Source organism: Corapipo altera, unplaced genomic scaffold (genome assembly GCF_003945725.1).
Source record: "Corapipo altera isolate COAL_440 unplaced genomic scaffold, ASM394572v1 75, whole genome shotgun sequence".
Lineage (NCBI taxonomy): Eukaryota > Metazoa > Chordata > Aves > Passeriformes > Pipridae > Corapipo > Corapipo altera.
In genome coordinates this window covers 456,265-470,490 of record NW_020884887.1, presented here as the reverse complement: position 1 = coordinate 470,490, position 14,226 = coordinate 456,265, and the positions used below count along the sequence as shown (strand labels likewise).

At 49.2% G+C, this 14,226-nt stretch overlaps 1 protein-coding gene across 4 annotated transcripts in view; it reads right to left on the bottom strand.

The window, feature by feature from the left end:
* Positions 1 to 257: 257 nt before the first annotated feature.
* Positions 258 to 14,226, bottom strand: part of NRG2 (neuregulin 2) — a 160,816-nt gene continuing 146,847 nt past the window's right edge. For 2 of the 4 annotated variants that reach the window (XM_027643134.1, XM_027643137.1), the window contains 6 exons: positions 13,458 to 13,481; positions 9,278 to 9,380; positions 8,247 to 8,370; positions 6,887 to 7,014; positions 4,198 to 4,422; positions 258 to 2,816 (listed from right to left, as the gene is read on the bottom strand). In XM_027643134.1, the coding sequence (XP_027498935.1) occupies positions 2,159 to 2,816; positions 4,198 to 4,422; positions 6,887 to 7,014; positions 8,247 to 8,370; positions 9,278 to 9,380; positions 13,458 to 13,481 (1,262 nt within the window). In that variant the 3' untranslated portion in view covers positions 258 to 2,158. The remainder of the gene's footprint in view (positions 2,817 to 4,197; positions 4,423 to 6,886; positions 7,015 to 8,246; positions 8,371 to 9,277; positions 9,381 to 13,457; positions 13,482 to 14,226) is intronic. The other 2 variants (XM_027643135.1, XM_027643136.1) reach the window with 1 other exon arrangement.

Sequence of the window (14,226 nt, the reverse complement as noted above, 5' to 3'; positions counted from 1 at the left end):
ATACAGTCTAAATGCAAGAAGACACGTTTTTGCTTTGAGGGGAGCCAAGCACTGACAGAGGTTACCCAAAGAAGCTGTGGTGTTGCCATCCCTGGAGACATTCAAACCCTGACTGGGCACAGGCCTGGGTGAGCTGTTGTAGCAGGGAATTTGGAATAAATCTTTTCCAACCTCAACCAGTCTGTGATTCTGTGGATGGTACCTGTTACAGCTCCCCACTTGCCCCCCAAAGGGCCTGATATTAATGCAGCCCACAACTTGTTATTTCTTGTTTTATTTATAATATAAAAAATGTTCAAGTGTTAAACAGTCGAGAGTTCTGACATTCAGACAATCCAGAGCAAACTTTGACAATCATCTTATGACAAATTAGCAGAGTTTTCTATCTGACCCCATCATGGGTGAGGAATAGAGGGTTTAGTTACTTTATTGCTAAAAGTTAAATGAAATAATACACTGTCAATTGTTGTATTATCTTCTCAGTCACAGCTTCACCATGCATCCAATCTACAGTATCTGAAATGCAAAGGACATGCAGAAGTAAAAATATAAAAAGAAAAAAGTCAGGCTACAATGTAAACAGGTTTGCTGCAGAGAACTGAGGAGAGAGGGGCACTTCCACGGGGGTGCTCTGCCGCCTGGACACGCAGGACTGTCTCTTTGCGCCACAGAGCCGATGGCCAGAGCTGCTCCGAGTTTGGAAACGCGACGTCCGTCGCCGACGGTGGGACATGATGGTAACAACTTTCTTTACAATACATGGCATGGCGGTAGGGGAGGATCCACTCGCTGGGCTGCCCCACACGGGGCCCTTCCCAACCAAGGCAGGGGCGACAAGCGGGGCCAAAAGTGCTCGGGGTCCTGCTGAACCCTGAGGCAGCACGGCTGGTGACCGCCTGGCACCGCGGCCGGAAGGAGACACGGCCGTACCGTGCCTTGGGACCATCCTCTGGGTGTCCTCCTGGCAAGGATGTCATGCACAATGTCACACAGGACACCACAGCCCCCCCCCCGCCCTACAGCACCGCGGCACACGGTGCCCCGGCCAATGCTGCGCCGCAGCTGCACCGCTCAGCCAAAGCGGTGCCGTGGCCAGCACGGCACCGGCAACACAGCCACGGGCACTGGGGCTGGACAGAGCCCACCCCGCTGGGAACAACACACAGAGCCTGCCCAGGATGGATTCAGCGACCCGGATTCAGCGGTACCTGACAGGGTGTGATCCCCCCACGGGTGTGATCACACGAGTGTCTGCCTTGCCTGACCACAAACCTGTGCCAACCCAACTCCGGACCCACAGGTGAGATGGTCAAAGGTTGGGAGATACATTGTGAGGGCTACTGCTGCTGCGTGATTTCATTTTGTCTTCCTACCTGTGTGGCAAAAGAAACATTATTTCTTGCATTTCAGCACGGTGCTTTTGGGTTTCTTTTCTCCTGATTTAAGCGAAAATACAAGTATTTTACAGGGCAAGACAGATCCCCGTTAGACATGATAATGGAAATGCTCCCACTCATGTCCTTAATGTGTGTTTAAACAATACTTTAAAGAATAAGATCATTAATAGCAGGGTACAGGGGGGGCAAAGTGGCAAGGCTGTTTTCTTCCGACAGAAGAGTGCCCTTGTGACAGGTTGTCTCCCAAACAAAAATCTATGATCTTAAAAATGCTACTGAAACAGAATCCTCAGCATGAATCCCAGCACTAGCATACAGCAAAAGGCACCACGATAGTTTTGTTTTCTATTTTTAAGTAGTCAAAAATTGGCCCACTTTTCTTTTTTACTTTATTGTTTGTTTTCTTTTCTTCTTATTTTTTTTTTAATCTTTTTTTTTTTTTCTCGGAAGCTGTAAATCAAGACATTACATATAAATAGAGATTCCCTATAAAAAAGTCATTGTCGTTAGCTATTATAAGACAACTTTGCTAAAATGAAAATAAAACATTTTATTTGTTATATTTTTCCCCCTCTTTTATATAAAATAAAAATATTTATTTTTTTGTTTGTTTTTGTGTTTGTTTTTTTCTGTTTGTTTGGTTTTTTTGTTCCATGGTTTGTTTTTTTTTTGTTGTTTTTTGTTTCTGTTTTGTCTCGCCTCCCTCCTCCGGCCTCCTCCACGCGGTTTTGTCTGTGGGTGCAACGAAGTCTGGGAGGTGCCTAGAGAGGGTCGGAGTCCGGTTTGGGCGCCACGTGTGCCAGGCTGCTGCGCCCGCTCTCCCCGTGGGCGCTGTGTCTGCTGCAGGAATAGTGAGTCCGGCTGTCGCCCGGCCGGTGCAGCGGCGGCGACTCTGTGTGTGCCGCCTCATTGTTCTGAGTGCTTAGGAACGGGGTGCTCTCGGCCACCAGCTCCTCGTCAGACTCACTGTAAGAGGCGCTGCTCAAGGAGAAGGAGTCCCGGACGGCTCTGGCTCTGTGAGGGATGTGCCCGTTCAGTTTGGATTTTTTCCACCGCCTGTTGCTGCTGGCTGTTTTCTTTGGCTGCTCTAGCGCTGTGACGTACTCCTGCGTCGTCTCGTACTCGTCGTCCTCTGTGATGCGGAAGGGGCTGGAAGGAAGGCTCCCCATGCTGTCGTTTAGGTAGGTCTTCCTTTGGTAGTAGCTGTCGTACCTCTGCGTGTCCTGGAAGGGGAGCTGGTAGCGCCGCAGGAGGGGCTGCTGTTCCTCCACGCGGAAGCTGATGGGAGCCGCCGGCGGCAGGGACACGGCGTGCGCCGAGTTGGGGGAGGTGATCTCGAAGGTGGGCACCTGCGTGGTCATCGAGTAGTGGAAGTCAACAGGCGACAGGCGTGCTGGGGTGGTCAGGGCCGACACGTACCTGAAAAAAGAACACCTCTGGTTGGACACACCGAAAAAACCCCCCAAAACCATCAGCTGCACCCGCGCTTTGCCAAACACTCGGCCTGGGGACCCGTGAGGCCTCTGGTGTACCCGCTCCTGGAGCTCCCAGAGCTCCTGGGGAACCAGGCGGAGGGAGGTGCCACTGCTGGGCCAAGGGAGGGTGAGCTGCTGCTTTTAGTGGGCGCTAGGGCACTGTGCGCTGTGCATCCCCAGGCTGACCCTCCAGAGGGACTCGGCGTGCAATTCCCACCCGGCATCGTTGAGTTCAAGGCTTCACTGCCTCTCATCTGCCTGCCTTCTGTTCCCTCTGGAGCTGCCAGGCTTCTCTCCAAGCAAGATCCCCAAATTCCCTCCCCCTGCTCAGGCCACAGATGGGGAAAGCCTGGGCATTGCTTACTCTGACTTAGCAAAAATCTTGTGTCTCAAAAATGCATCTACCACTGTCCTCTAATGACAGCATCAGTGTGACCATGCATGTCTAGTCTAGCTCCCCTCCAACCAGCCCTTCCTTTGGCATCACCTCTTTCTAAGGAGCAGATCTTATTTCCTGTCAATAGTCCCAGTGTTGTCTCTGCCCAGTTCTATCTGCCCAGGCTCTCTGGCTAGTCCAGCATCTTTTTACCCATACATTTTGTGAAGTATGAGATCTCTGTACAATCTGGGTCAACCTGAATGGAACAGGGACAGGAATGAGAGGGCAGGAGACGCTGCCTTTCTCCTCTTCCCCATGGACAAGTCCCACTGCCTTGAAGGGTAACTGCCCATGTGGCCACCCAGCACCACAAATGGCTACCTGCAAAGGGCTGGAGCAAGGGTGGAGATGTGCTTCTGCACCATGAGGAACCAAACCAGAGGAACGACAACTGTTGCTGCTGTTGATGGTATCTCAGCTCTGCAGTTGTGGTCCTTGGAAGGCTGGGTCATACCAAGCCCTATCCCACTGCTGTGCCCACATACAGCATCCTGCTCACCAGGGCATCCAGGACTGTGCTGACGAAACACAACTTTTTCCGCATGTACCTGAGGGCCAGACCCTGCTTGAGCTGCCAGCCTACCAAGCTGCCTGGGGTGCACTCTCGAGACAGTTTTAGTTCACCAGTTGCTGACTGCAGCCAGGTATTTTACACCCCTGTCATCCCTGTGCTCCAAATCTACGTTGCCACCAGGTGAGCAGGATACAGCACTGGCTGCTGCCCCTACCAGAGTGGCCTCCTCTGCTAGGACAGAGACGGAGTTTCTCCAGTGCCGCCATGGGACTGCTACTCTAGGGCTGGGAAGAGCAAACATGTTTGTGTTGTGCACAGAGGGCACAGCTCTACCCTGCTGTGCCGCTGTGGCACCGAGCAGTGGGGTCTGACCTCTCGCTGTGGGGTGAGTCCCGCAGGGAATCCACCGAGTCCCGGTACTGAGTCGTGGGCCTCCGTGAGTCCTCGATGCAGAAGGTGGCCCCGCGGCGAGCCCGCGCCTCCACGCACGCGGGGCTGTTGCACTTGCTGGTTCCCACTGAGGACAGCATTATCCCAGACTGGGAATCTGAAGTCAGACTCTCTGTTCGCTCCAAGCTCCAGGTGTGGCTTTCGTGTCTGTGGACCAAACCCCAAGTGGACAGTGAGCAAGGAATCCCCTTCGAGTTCTTCTCCAAAGAGCACTTCTCACACTCGGCTCTGCACCTTTGCACTGGCATTCCCTTTCTCTCTCTCACTAGGATATGTCTGGCCAGGGATGCCCAGCTTCCCAGCCCTACCTTTGATTTGCCTTTTTTTGCTACTTCTTGGATATATCATAAGAGGACAAAGAAAGCAAACCAGTGCATAGAAGATATTTATCCCACCACTGAATAAATGGCCGTGATGGGACAGCCTCTGGAGGGAGGCCAGTGCAATCCTGATTTGTGCTTGCAAATCATTCTGGGTGTGGAGCAACACATTGGCCATGCCAAGGCAAGTCAGCCAAGTTTCTTCAAATGTGCCACCAGCATTGCCAAGTGACAGCCCCTTTGGAATTGCTACCAGAGAGGAGCCAGGAGAAGCCACTCAAAATTAGCAGAGCAAAGTGTACCAAAGAGAAATTTGGATGTTGAGTTTCCACTGGTTTATAAAAGATTTTGGCAGCAAAACACTTTCAAGGTGCTAGACAAAAGCTATGATATGCTGGCTAGACCTTGCTGAGCACTCAGAGCCTCACCTGTCCTAGTCTGGGGGGGAAACAGGACATGCCACAAGGACTCACCGGGGTCACACGGCTCCACCTGCACACTGGGGTCCCACCCACACCATGGTCACCACACTGGCACCCTCCATGGCAGAAATACAACACCTCTGAACTCCCAAACTGCACCAGATGGAGCTGTGCCGGTGGAGGATTTTGGGTGGGGGTTTGCAGAGGAGAGCAGGCCTCATTAAGACTTCCCAAGAACTTGTTAATTATTGATGGTTCCAGGTACATGCTCATTTATAACTTCAAACAGTGTCCTCATTAGAGGCACTGATGGAGTAAAATGGAGCCTGATTATGCCAGTAGTTTGCCTCTGGCATTACTTCAAGAAGCACCTGTTTGCTGCACTTGACTCAGGAAAATTAGGTGGCAGGTAGCCAGGGCCAGAGGCTACGCAAGGTAGGTTCCTCCCCACAGCTGCCATGTGCTAATGCTGCCCTCCAGGCACACCTTTGCTCTTCAGGAGCTGTCCAGGGATGGCCCAGGACTTTGGAGCGAGCATGGAAGGCCAGCAAAGTGCAGCTCTGCCGGCACAGGAACCTCTCCTGTGCTCAAGCTTGCACACACCTACCCAGGGCTGGGCTGCAGAGTACAAATTCAAAAAACCTGGAAAACACACTGTCTAGCTCACGAGGGGTGGGATTTCCCTGGAAAAATCTGTCATTTCCAGCCCATCAAGTCATTCTTGGCTCCCTCTCTGCTTGCTGGAGGTCTAGACAAAGGAATCTGGAAGGGATTCACCTGAAAACCCAAGTTCAGTGTCGGAAGTTGATCTTGAGTACTTGTTCAACCCTGAGGAATGCCTGAACCCTGAGGAAACCTGCTGGGAGCCACCTATGAGCTTTAGCTGAAAGAATTCTAGGATTCCTGGATGAATGGAGACAAACCCATCGGGCTAATGAAGTACATGAGCCAGTCACGTACCAAAGGCAAGGGATCTCCACAGAAAACACTTCCAGTCACTTACTGGAAGAAGCTCAAGAGTTGAGTAAGAGGAAGAAGTGGAGCATCCAAACTCGAAACAGCATAGGACTTTGGGGCACTTGAAAGACTTTTCTTAACATCATAAAAATAGGGGAGTCTATTTGCAATTTAAATGCTCTCGAAAACCATGAGGAGTTCAGCTTCCAAGCCATGCAGTTCTTCCCTCGACAGTTATTTTGAAATCAAAACAAAAAATACGTCTCATCCTGTGTCACAAGAAATATTGGCACTCTCCTGCTAGACCCAGTTTTCCTGAAAGCCTCAGAAAGACTTCCAGTGAGAGAGGTGCCACCACCTCAGAGGCTGAGATTCTAACACAACTCTCTGGGCTGTGATAAATCGTGCAGGAGTAGGGTTTTTTTGGTGAAAACCTGTGAGTTCCAAGGCAGACCCTGACTCTGAGGAACTGACCAAAACATTTTGTGATATTTTGTGTGCTTTGTCTTCCACACAGCAAATACATTCTGAATATGAAAGAGATAGCCTGTGTGTGTTTCATAAATTATTTCAGATATCCAATGTGCTGCAAAACCTTTGCTACATGAATCCTCCCATTGAGTCTGTTCAAAAAGTATGGAAGCACAGCTTGGTTTCCTCCTGTTTCCCAGCAATGTCAGGGCTGCAGGTTCCTGCTGGCACCTCCCTGCAGGTCAAGGATCCCACTTTTCCACACCTCTCACTATCTAGCTGTGCCTGCAAAGACCTGCAGTGGAGACATGGCCCACATGCCAGTGCAGAGCCAAACATCAAATGAAAACAGAAAGAGAGGTGAAAGGAAAACCTTTTGAATCTCACAGCATCCTAAGGCAAACAGCAGGAGAAAGTTCAGGGGAAAATGGTACACATCACCTCTGGCTGGACGTTGGAGTGGCCGTGGAGCAGTGATGAGATGGGGAGCAGGAGTGACTGCCCGAAAAGGTTGTCTCTGTTTCCCTTCGGATCACGTGCTCGGTGGCAGAAACATTCTTAGAAATATACTGTAAAACATGAAGAACCATACAGATCAGCCATCAGTTTGTGAATGCTGCCACAGAGAAATTCAGCTGGTTTGAGTATTTCTGGTGAAATCAGGTGAGGACTGGGTGAACCCAGAAGCTCCACAACCTACGGGAAAAGATAAGGAGGGTGAAGGTTCTTCTCTATCCCTTCACTTTGAACACTGTTAAGGGGCCATGACATGGGGACTGCATAAGGGTATGGAGAGACAAGGGGCTCCCCAGGGGACAGTGGTACCATGTGTAGCTACTGAGCTACTGTGTCTGCCCACAGGAGGTTACAGCAGCAAAAAGAGAAGGACGTGAAATCTGTCAGAGATTCGAGTCCTCCAGAAACACCCGGTGTGATCCAAATATTTGTGCTGAGAGATTCCTTCATCTATCAACCAGCACTGCTTCTCACAAGCACACTAAGCTCTCTGCAGGAGGCAGTAATTTGGGGGTAGGGAACTGTGGTTCTTAGAATTCCCTTTCCCTCTTCCTTCGTGGCTGCGATTCACCCTAGCCAGATTTTACCATCCAAAGGGTGACCCAGCAGAGTACATAGCTGATTCAGTGGACTCATCTTCCTCAGTACTTCTTGTTTGGCTCTGCCTCCCCCTTCCCTTTTTCTGACCCCTTCCAAGGCCTTGGTCCAGCAAGGCACTTAAACCCATAGAGTTTATGGGGTTTGACTGAAGTCACAAGAGTGGCTGAACTGCCTTTCTGGATCCAGTGCTAAAGACTTAAATCATTCTCATTGGTCTGACACAGGCACCACATCAGGGCATCCCACCTTGCCCAGGACACAACTCCTGGCAAGGGCATGTGGGCTGATGGAGTGCTGACCAGATGACCACGACCTGCTTCAGCACAACGTGGTCACCACGTCAGCTCTGGTCACTGCCCTGCTGATCCCATTTGTCATCCCACAGAGTGGGACTTGACAGGATAGCTTAATAAACAGGAAACTTTGGGAACATCTCTCTTAGTGGAAATCAGGGTCACACTTGATTCATCAAAACAAGCCTGTCCCGAGTGCCCGAATCTCATCCCGTACTTCAAAGTAAAATCACATTTCCCTTCAGATGTTGGTTTTGGAAGTGTTTTTATGCGGAATCTCATCTCTTTGCTCAAGTTTGTTAGTGTTTTGCTCCTCATGGGCTTGCACACACCCACGCCACAAACCGCTGGTGGAAAACAGCCTGCAGGGAGATGGAGACAGAGGGTCTTACGTCGGCCATCTGGATTTCCTCGGGATCCAAACGTGGATGGCTCGGCCCGTTCGCAAGGCTCCGGTTCTGATGGGCAGGGCACATGTTCTGCCGCAAGTGATTATGCATTTGTTTCCTTTGTTTCCTTTAAAACAGAAGAGGAAAAAAAAAAAATCTATTAGGAAGACTTCTCTCGTGGGGCTCTCTGCCCCCACAGACAGTAGAGGAGGAAAGTCTTGGACACATGGATGTTCCCGTGGTGTTTGTGGGAAGTTGCAAACAAGAAGGAACAAGGCATTCAACACCTGACACGTTCTGCTGCTTTTCCAAACAAAAGGTGAACTTTTGTTATCATTGGCAATTTGGGAAACTGGATCCAGGGTCCCTTTTTCAAGACAAGGTCCATCCCAATGCAGCAGAGGCAGGGACACTATGGTGCTGGGGAGAAGGAGAAAGGTGAGGAGAAAAGGGGGAACAAGTCCTGGCTTGGCCTTGGTGGAAAGGCACTTGACCTGTCCTGCATGAAGGACAAAGTGGCAAAGCCTACCCATGCCCCTGGAAGGACACCATGTCCCAGGGACACCCTGAACTAAGATGAGGTGCAGGCTAAGTAGGGAGAAAGGTGCTGTCCAGGCAGGAAAGGCTGACCATAAAAGAAGTTACCAAGCCTCTTGTTAAATCAAGATTGCTCCAAAAGTCCCTGGAATGTACACAGCTGAGCCCACAACTCCTACACAACAGCCCAATGTGCTTCTGCTGTCAGAAGGTGAGCTGCTGGCTTGGGGCCAGCTTCTCCCAGTGACACAGCATCACCTGACTGGGCAAAATGATGCTGTTTCAGGGGATAAGCAGATGGTCCCAGGAAAGCGTTCTGCTCAGGCACAACCTGGGAAATGGCCTCACTGGCCTCCTGCATGAGACCTTCCTGAGAACACCACAGCAGAGCATCTCCTTAAAATAGCATTTGGGTGAAAAGCAGGAGAGTGTGAAGCATGAACACTGCCACTCACTAACCTCTGGCCAGTTCTTGTCTGCCAGCCACCCATACTCACTTGGTTTTACAGTAAGCTACCACACAGACGATGCCCACCACAAGCAAGGCAACACAGATTCCCGTGATGGTTAAAACTCTCTTCTGGTAGAGCTCTTCTGCTTCTGCAAATGGAGAGAAAGGATCCAGTTACAAATGGGCTCCAGCACCAGGGGTGCCTCTGACTGCACAGGAACCAGCACTGCGTGTGGGTAAGACAGAGGACAGGGCTTGGGCACACCTCCTACCACTCCACTGCCCGTCTAAGAGCTGCCCCAAACCTGAGCCCAGCTGGCCCAACCTTACTCACCCCTCACAAGACCTTCACTCCTTTGTCTCCCTGTACCTTGGCCCTCTCTCACTCAGTAGCTCACCCCTTCTGCACTCACTCTTCTCGCTTGCCCTTCTTCTCCCACAGTGACTAATCTCAAGAAGCCCCACGACTCTCCTCTCCCTTCCAGCAGTTCCCCCCTTTGTGGTGCCTTAGTCACCTACCAAGGAAGCCCCCGAGCACCCCTCACTCACCATGAGCACACGTGCCCTGTGATGCCCTGATCACAGGCTCTGCTCTGACGGGCTCAGAATGCCTTTGCCTTGCAGCTGCTGCATGCCCTGGAGCTCGGTGGTGTCCTAGAACCACTGAGCAACAGGCCCCAAAGCATGTAGGTGCTGAAAGGGACATCCTAGAATGGTCAAAAAGCAGCATGAGGATGGAAAAGTGACAGCGCGTTCGACAAAAAAAGGGGAGTGGACTAATTAAAATACAGTAACCAGTGATGGAATTTTAATGGAACCCTAGGAAGCGATTCATTCCATTGCACCAGGTAGCTCAGAGGCACACACAAAATACAAGCAGCTTGCCGCTGCTTCTCTCAAATGTCACCCTGTGTCATGGGCCACCTTTCAAACCAGAAAAGTCACTTGTGTCAAAAGCCAGACCAAGCTGGAAGTGAGGTAATTCATCCCTATCAATCGAAGCTCCCGAGAAATGCTTGGGTATCACTTGGAGCATAACTGAGCTACACTTAGGCAGTAATCCCATGGAAAGGACACCTCTTCCTCCGTGGCTACACCAGAGCAGATGCTTTTCTCGGTGGCATCCAGCAATTTGATTCTCCAGTTGGATGACTGGAGAAGGATTCAGTGTACAGCTGCCATGGGTGTTTCAGTTCAGCATCTATGAAGGATGTCCTCATGCCCCCACACTGTGTGTTAATGTTCAGGTTATCGGGGTTTGTGCCTTCTTTAATATTCATTGAAATATTTATTTCATACAGATTAGTCAGCAAGAGTCATGCCATGGTTGCTGTGCTTCACCACACCACTCAAAACACCTTGCATGGATTTTATGAAACCCCCAGTGCCACCAAACACTCAAATACAAAACCAGAAGAGAAACAGGTCTAGGTCTGGGACCAGATTTTAGCAAAAAAATTGAGGGGGAAGAAATGAAACCTCCCAGGTGACTGAATATTTAGAACAATTTCAACCTGCCATGTTAGGAAGGAAAAAGCATTTTTGGAAGAAAAAAAAAAAAACATTAAGAAAAATGTTCACCTCTTTGTAAGCCTCAAAATGGGAGTGGAGAAAGGTTTGGTGAACAAGGGCTGAGAATGACAGCCCTGGCATGAAAAGGAAAAACAGAGCTTACTTGTGGTTATTTTCCCTATAATGAACCAGGTGGAACTGGAATGGGGAAAGGACCCACTCTGGGGTGAAACATCTCCTTCAGTGACATGCTTCCCTTGTATGGGTGCCCTATTCCAGGCATCAGCAACCATGGTAGACAAGTTTTCTTGCTCTTGCACACCTCTGGGACTGGGATTCTACCAGTACAGCTCTTTCCTTCTGGCAGGAATTTCAGAGATTTTGTATGAATTAGGAAAACCAGGTAGGATCACGTCCTGGTTACGGATGGCACTGGGCAAGAATTTTGCTACTACTCAGCAAAAACTGCTTTAACAAAAAAAAGAGGCTGGACAGGAGGTCTGTTTTGACCATGGACTCATCCATCAAGCCAATTCTTCCAAAGATTCTTCACCAGAAATATATTTTGCTACAATGACTTTTTTTCCTAAGCACAAATCATTACCTTTGAATCATGGTGGAGAAATAAAGAGCAAAGTCATCAAAGCTATGGTTTCTTGTGGTTTTGTTGGGGTTTTTTTGCCCATTACATGACAAAATTCTTCACCCGAGGCTCAAATCCCAGTCTCTGTTCTGGTGATCATGTCAATATGGGTCCCTGACTCTGACATGTCTGACTGTGCTGAACCTTCACCTGAATCGCACAGGGAATGTTTCAGTTCATCAGAAATGCAGATTTAGCCTCTCTGTCTTGAGCTGACAGCTCTGCTGCATGAAGCAGTGAAGTGTGAGGCTGTGCATCACTGCTGCAAAACTAAAAATTGAGTGGCCTGCTGATAGTAATTCAGCTTGGCTCCCAACACCTCATTAAAGTTGACGCTCTATAACAGCACCTTCATGTAGCCCAAAACCGTCTCGACAGCGACAGACAGAAAATAAGAGAGTGCACACTACAGTTCTGTATTTGAGCAGGTAAGATCCTGGAGCAGGACTTGTCCATTTGTGTCTCTATGCTCTACAAACACCACGTCTTCATCAGCAGCATCGTCACTCTACAGCAGCAAACACTATGAACAAACCATGTGGTGCCACACAATGCCGACAGAATCACAGTCCAGCCATGGGGTCACAGCAAGGCATGACAGTGACAGACGAATGACAGAGAAGAGACGACTGCAGACTGGGAACAGGATGTGTGCGGTTCTGTGATGACATCGAGAATGGGTGAGGAAAAGGACAAGAGGTCAACAAAAAAGGGATGTCAAAAATCCTCGATTTTTCAAGTTGATTTAAGTGTATTAGCGTTAGCAGCACCGCTTTCTCTGAGACACCTGACCATAAAGTTCACGCTTTTTCTGTAGCGGGGGGGGGGAACTGTCACCAGTCCTGGGGGATCAGGTATGCAAAAATTAGAGGAGATAAGCATCTCCAGCTTCAGTTAATGCATGTCCCTCCACTTCAGGGGCCTGAGAGGGCAATTTAGGATCCAGAAGTGAAAGACTGGTGTCCCCATATCTCCAGCAAATGGAATGGAAGCATCTTCATATGAAGATCTGCTCTGGCTGACACTGTTGGATCAATGATTTTAAGTTAAGTGATAAATCATAGAATCATCACAGAATCATAGAATGGTTTGGGTTGGAAGGGACCTTAAAGCTCATCTCATTCCAACCCCCTGGGGCACCTTCCACCAGACCAGGTTGCCCAATCTCTCTACTCTCATCTGACCAGCCCTCCCTGCTCTTGGCTTGTACACTCCAGGGAAACCTCACCTCAAGGATTTGATTTCCCAGCTGCTTACTCAAAAGATAACTTGATTTATTTCTAAAAAAAGACTGAGGAGAATGGAAGGAAAATAATATGATTATGAGCAGCTGAGCAGGAGTGGGTAAATGCCCAGAGGGGATATTTTTAAATCATTTAAGTTTCTGCAGTGTTTTTCCAAATTTGCCACCTTGGTGCTCAGCATTACACCCTCCACTCCCATGGGGAACTAATGACTTCCCTGGGATCTAGTTTTCTAGACTAACTCATCTCATACCATCTTTATTGGAACAATTTCCTCCCAGCTAAGAACCAAAAATGAGCCACTAAAATTTGGGAGGAGGAATGGCAAAGCTCATCCTGGCCCTTCATAGGATCCAGTGGAGGTTATTGGTTGTGGAATGACAATTTCTATAGGAGCCTGGAGTTTCCTAAAATTTGCCTTCCTGTTCCAGGAATGCCTGCCCCTGCTGGCAACTTTTTGGATGGATGCAAACTCCTGCTTTTCAGTTAAATACACAAAAAGGTGTTGAATGGAGATGTATGGCAATTGTAACATCCCAGTCACGCCACACACACCAGGCTGCTGCTCGGAACAAAGAAAAAAGTGCTGCTAAAAATAAATACACCTGCTTTTTTATAGGTTTACATTTAGAATTTGTGATTTGCTTTGGTTTTGTTTTGCTTTTTTTGTTTTGTTTTGTTGGTTTTTTTTCCCAATCCAAACATCTATGTTGGTGCCAGGGAAGTGAACAGAACAGTTGATTTTTTAATCATCCCATTAAAGCCATAAATATAATGTGGGAAGCTCTTAATGGCTTCTGATTAATAAATGAATGGTTGTTCCATACCCTTTAATTCAAATCCAAGATGCTCTGCCAATGCAGAAAGAAGACAAGGAAGAGAGAGAGAAAAAGAAAAACAGGTCTGTCAGAGAACTCTAAAATACAAACACACACACCGTGCAGTTACAGCAGGTTAGCTTTTGGTAGGCTCAGCAGCAGTCACACAGACACTGTATGCTTCAGAGCATTTCAAATCCCCACCATGTTATGCAAAGAAAGACCCAAACAAATTGCAGTGGAAGTTCATTATGAATTCTTTCAGTTAATTATGAATTCTTTTGAGATGAGCCATGTTTGTTAGTACCTGATATGGAATTCACAGTTTAGGCAGGGGGAAGGAAAAAAAAAAAAGAAGGAAAGGTACACTTGTTCTGAAACAACTCCTGACAGGTCAAAACACATAGAGACTGCAGGAACCTGGGAAAAACCCATTCCTTCCCTCTCTGCAGGCCAGATCTGCCCTGCCCGGGTTCCCACGCCGCTCTGTGCCCGGGGGCTGAGCACCAAAGGGGCACAGATGTGTGGGTGTGTGCCCCGGGCCCCGAGGCTTTGCCAGCCCCATTCTGCTGCCCAGTCTGGTCTGCGGTGCACAGTGTCACCAGAACAGGGCCTGCCCATCTCCTGGTGGTGTGTCAGTGGTGCCAACATCACTCTGGGCAGCTCGGGGCTGCCTCGAACCGCCGGCGCTGCCAGGGATGAGCTGCCCGGGCAAGGCAGCAAGTCCCTCGCAGGTCTGAAAGTGCAAATTGCACTGCAAGTTTCCCTGAAGCCTGTG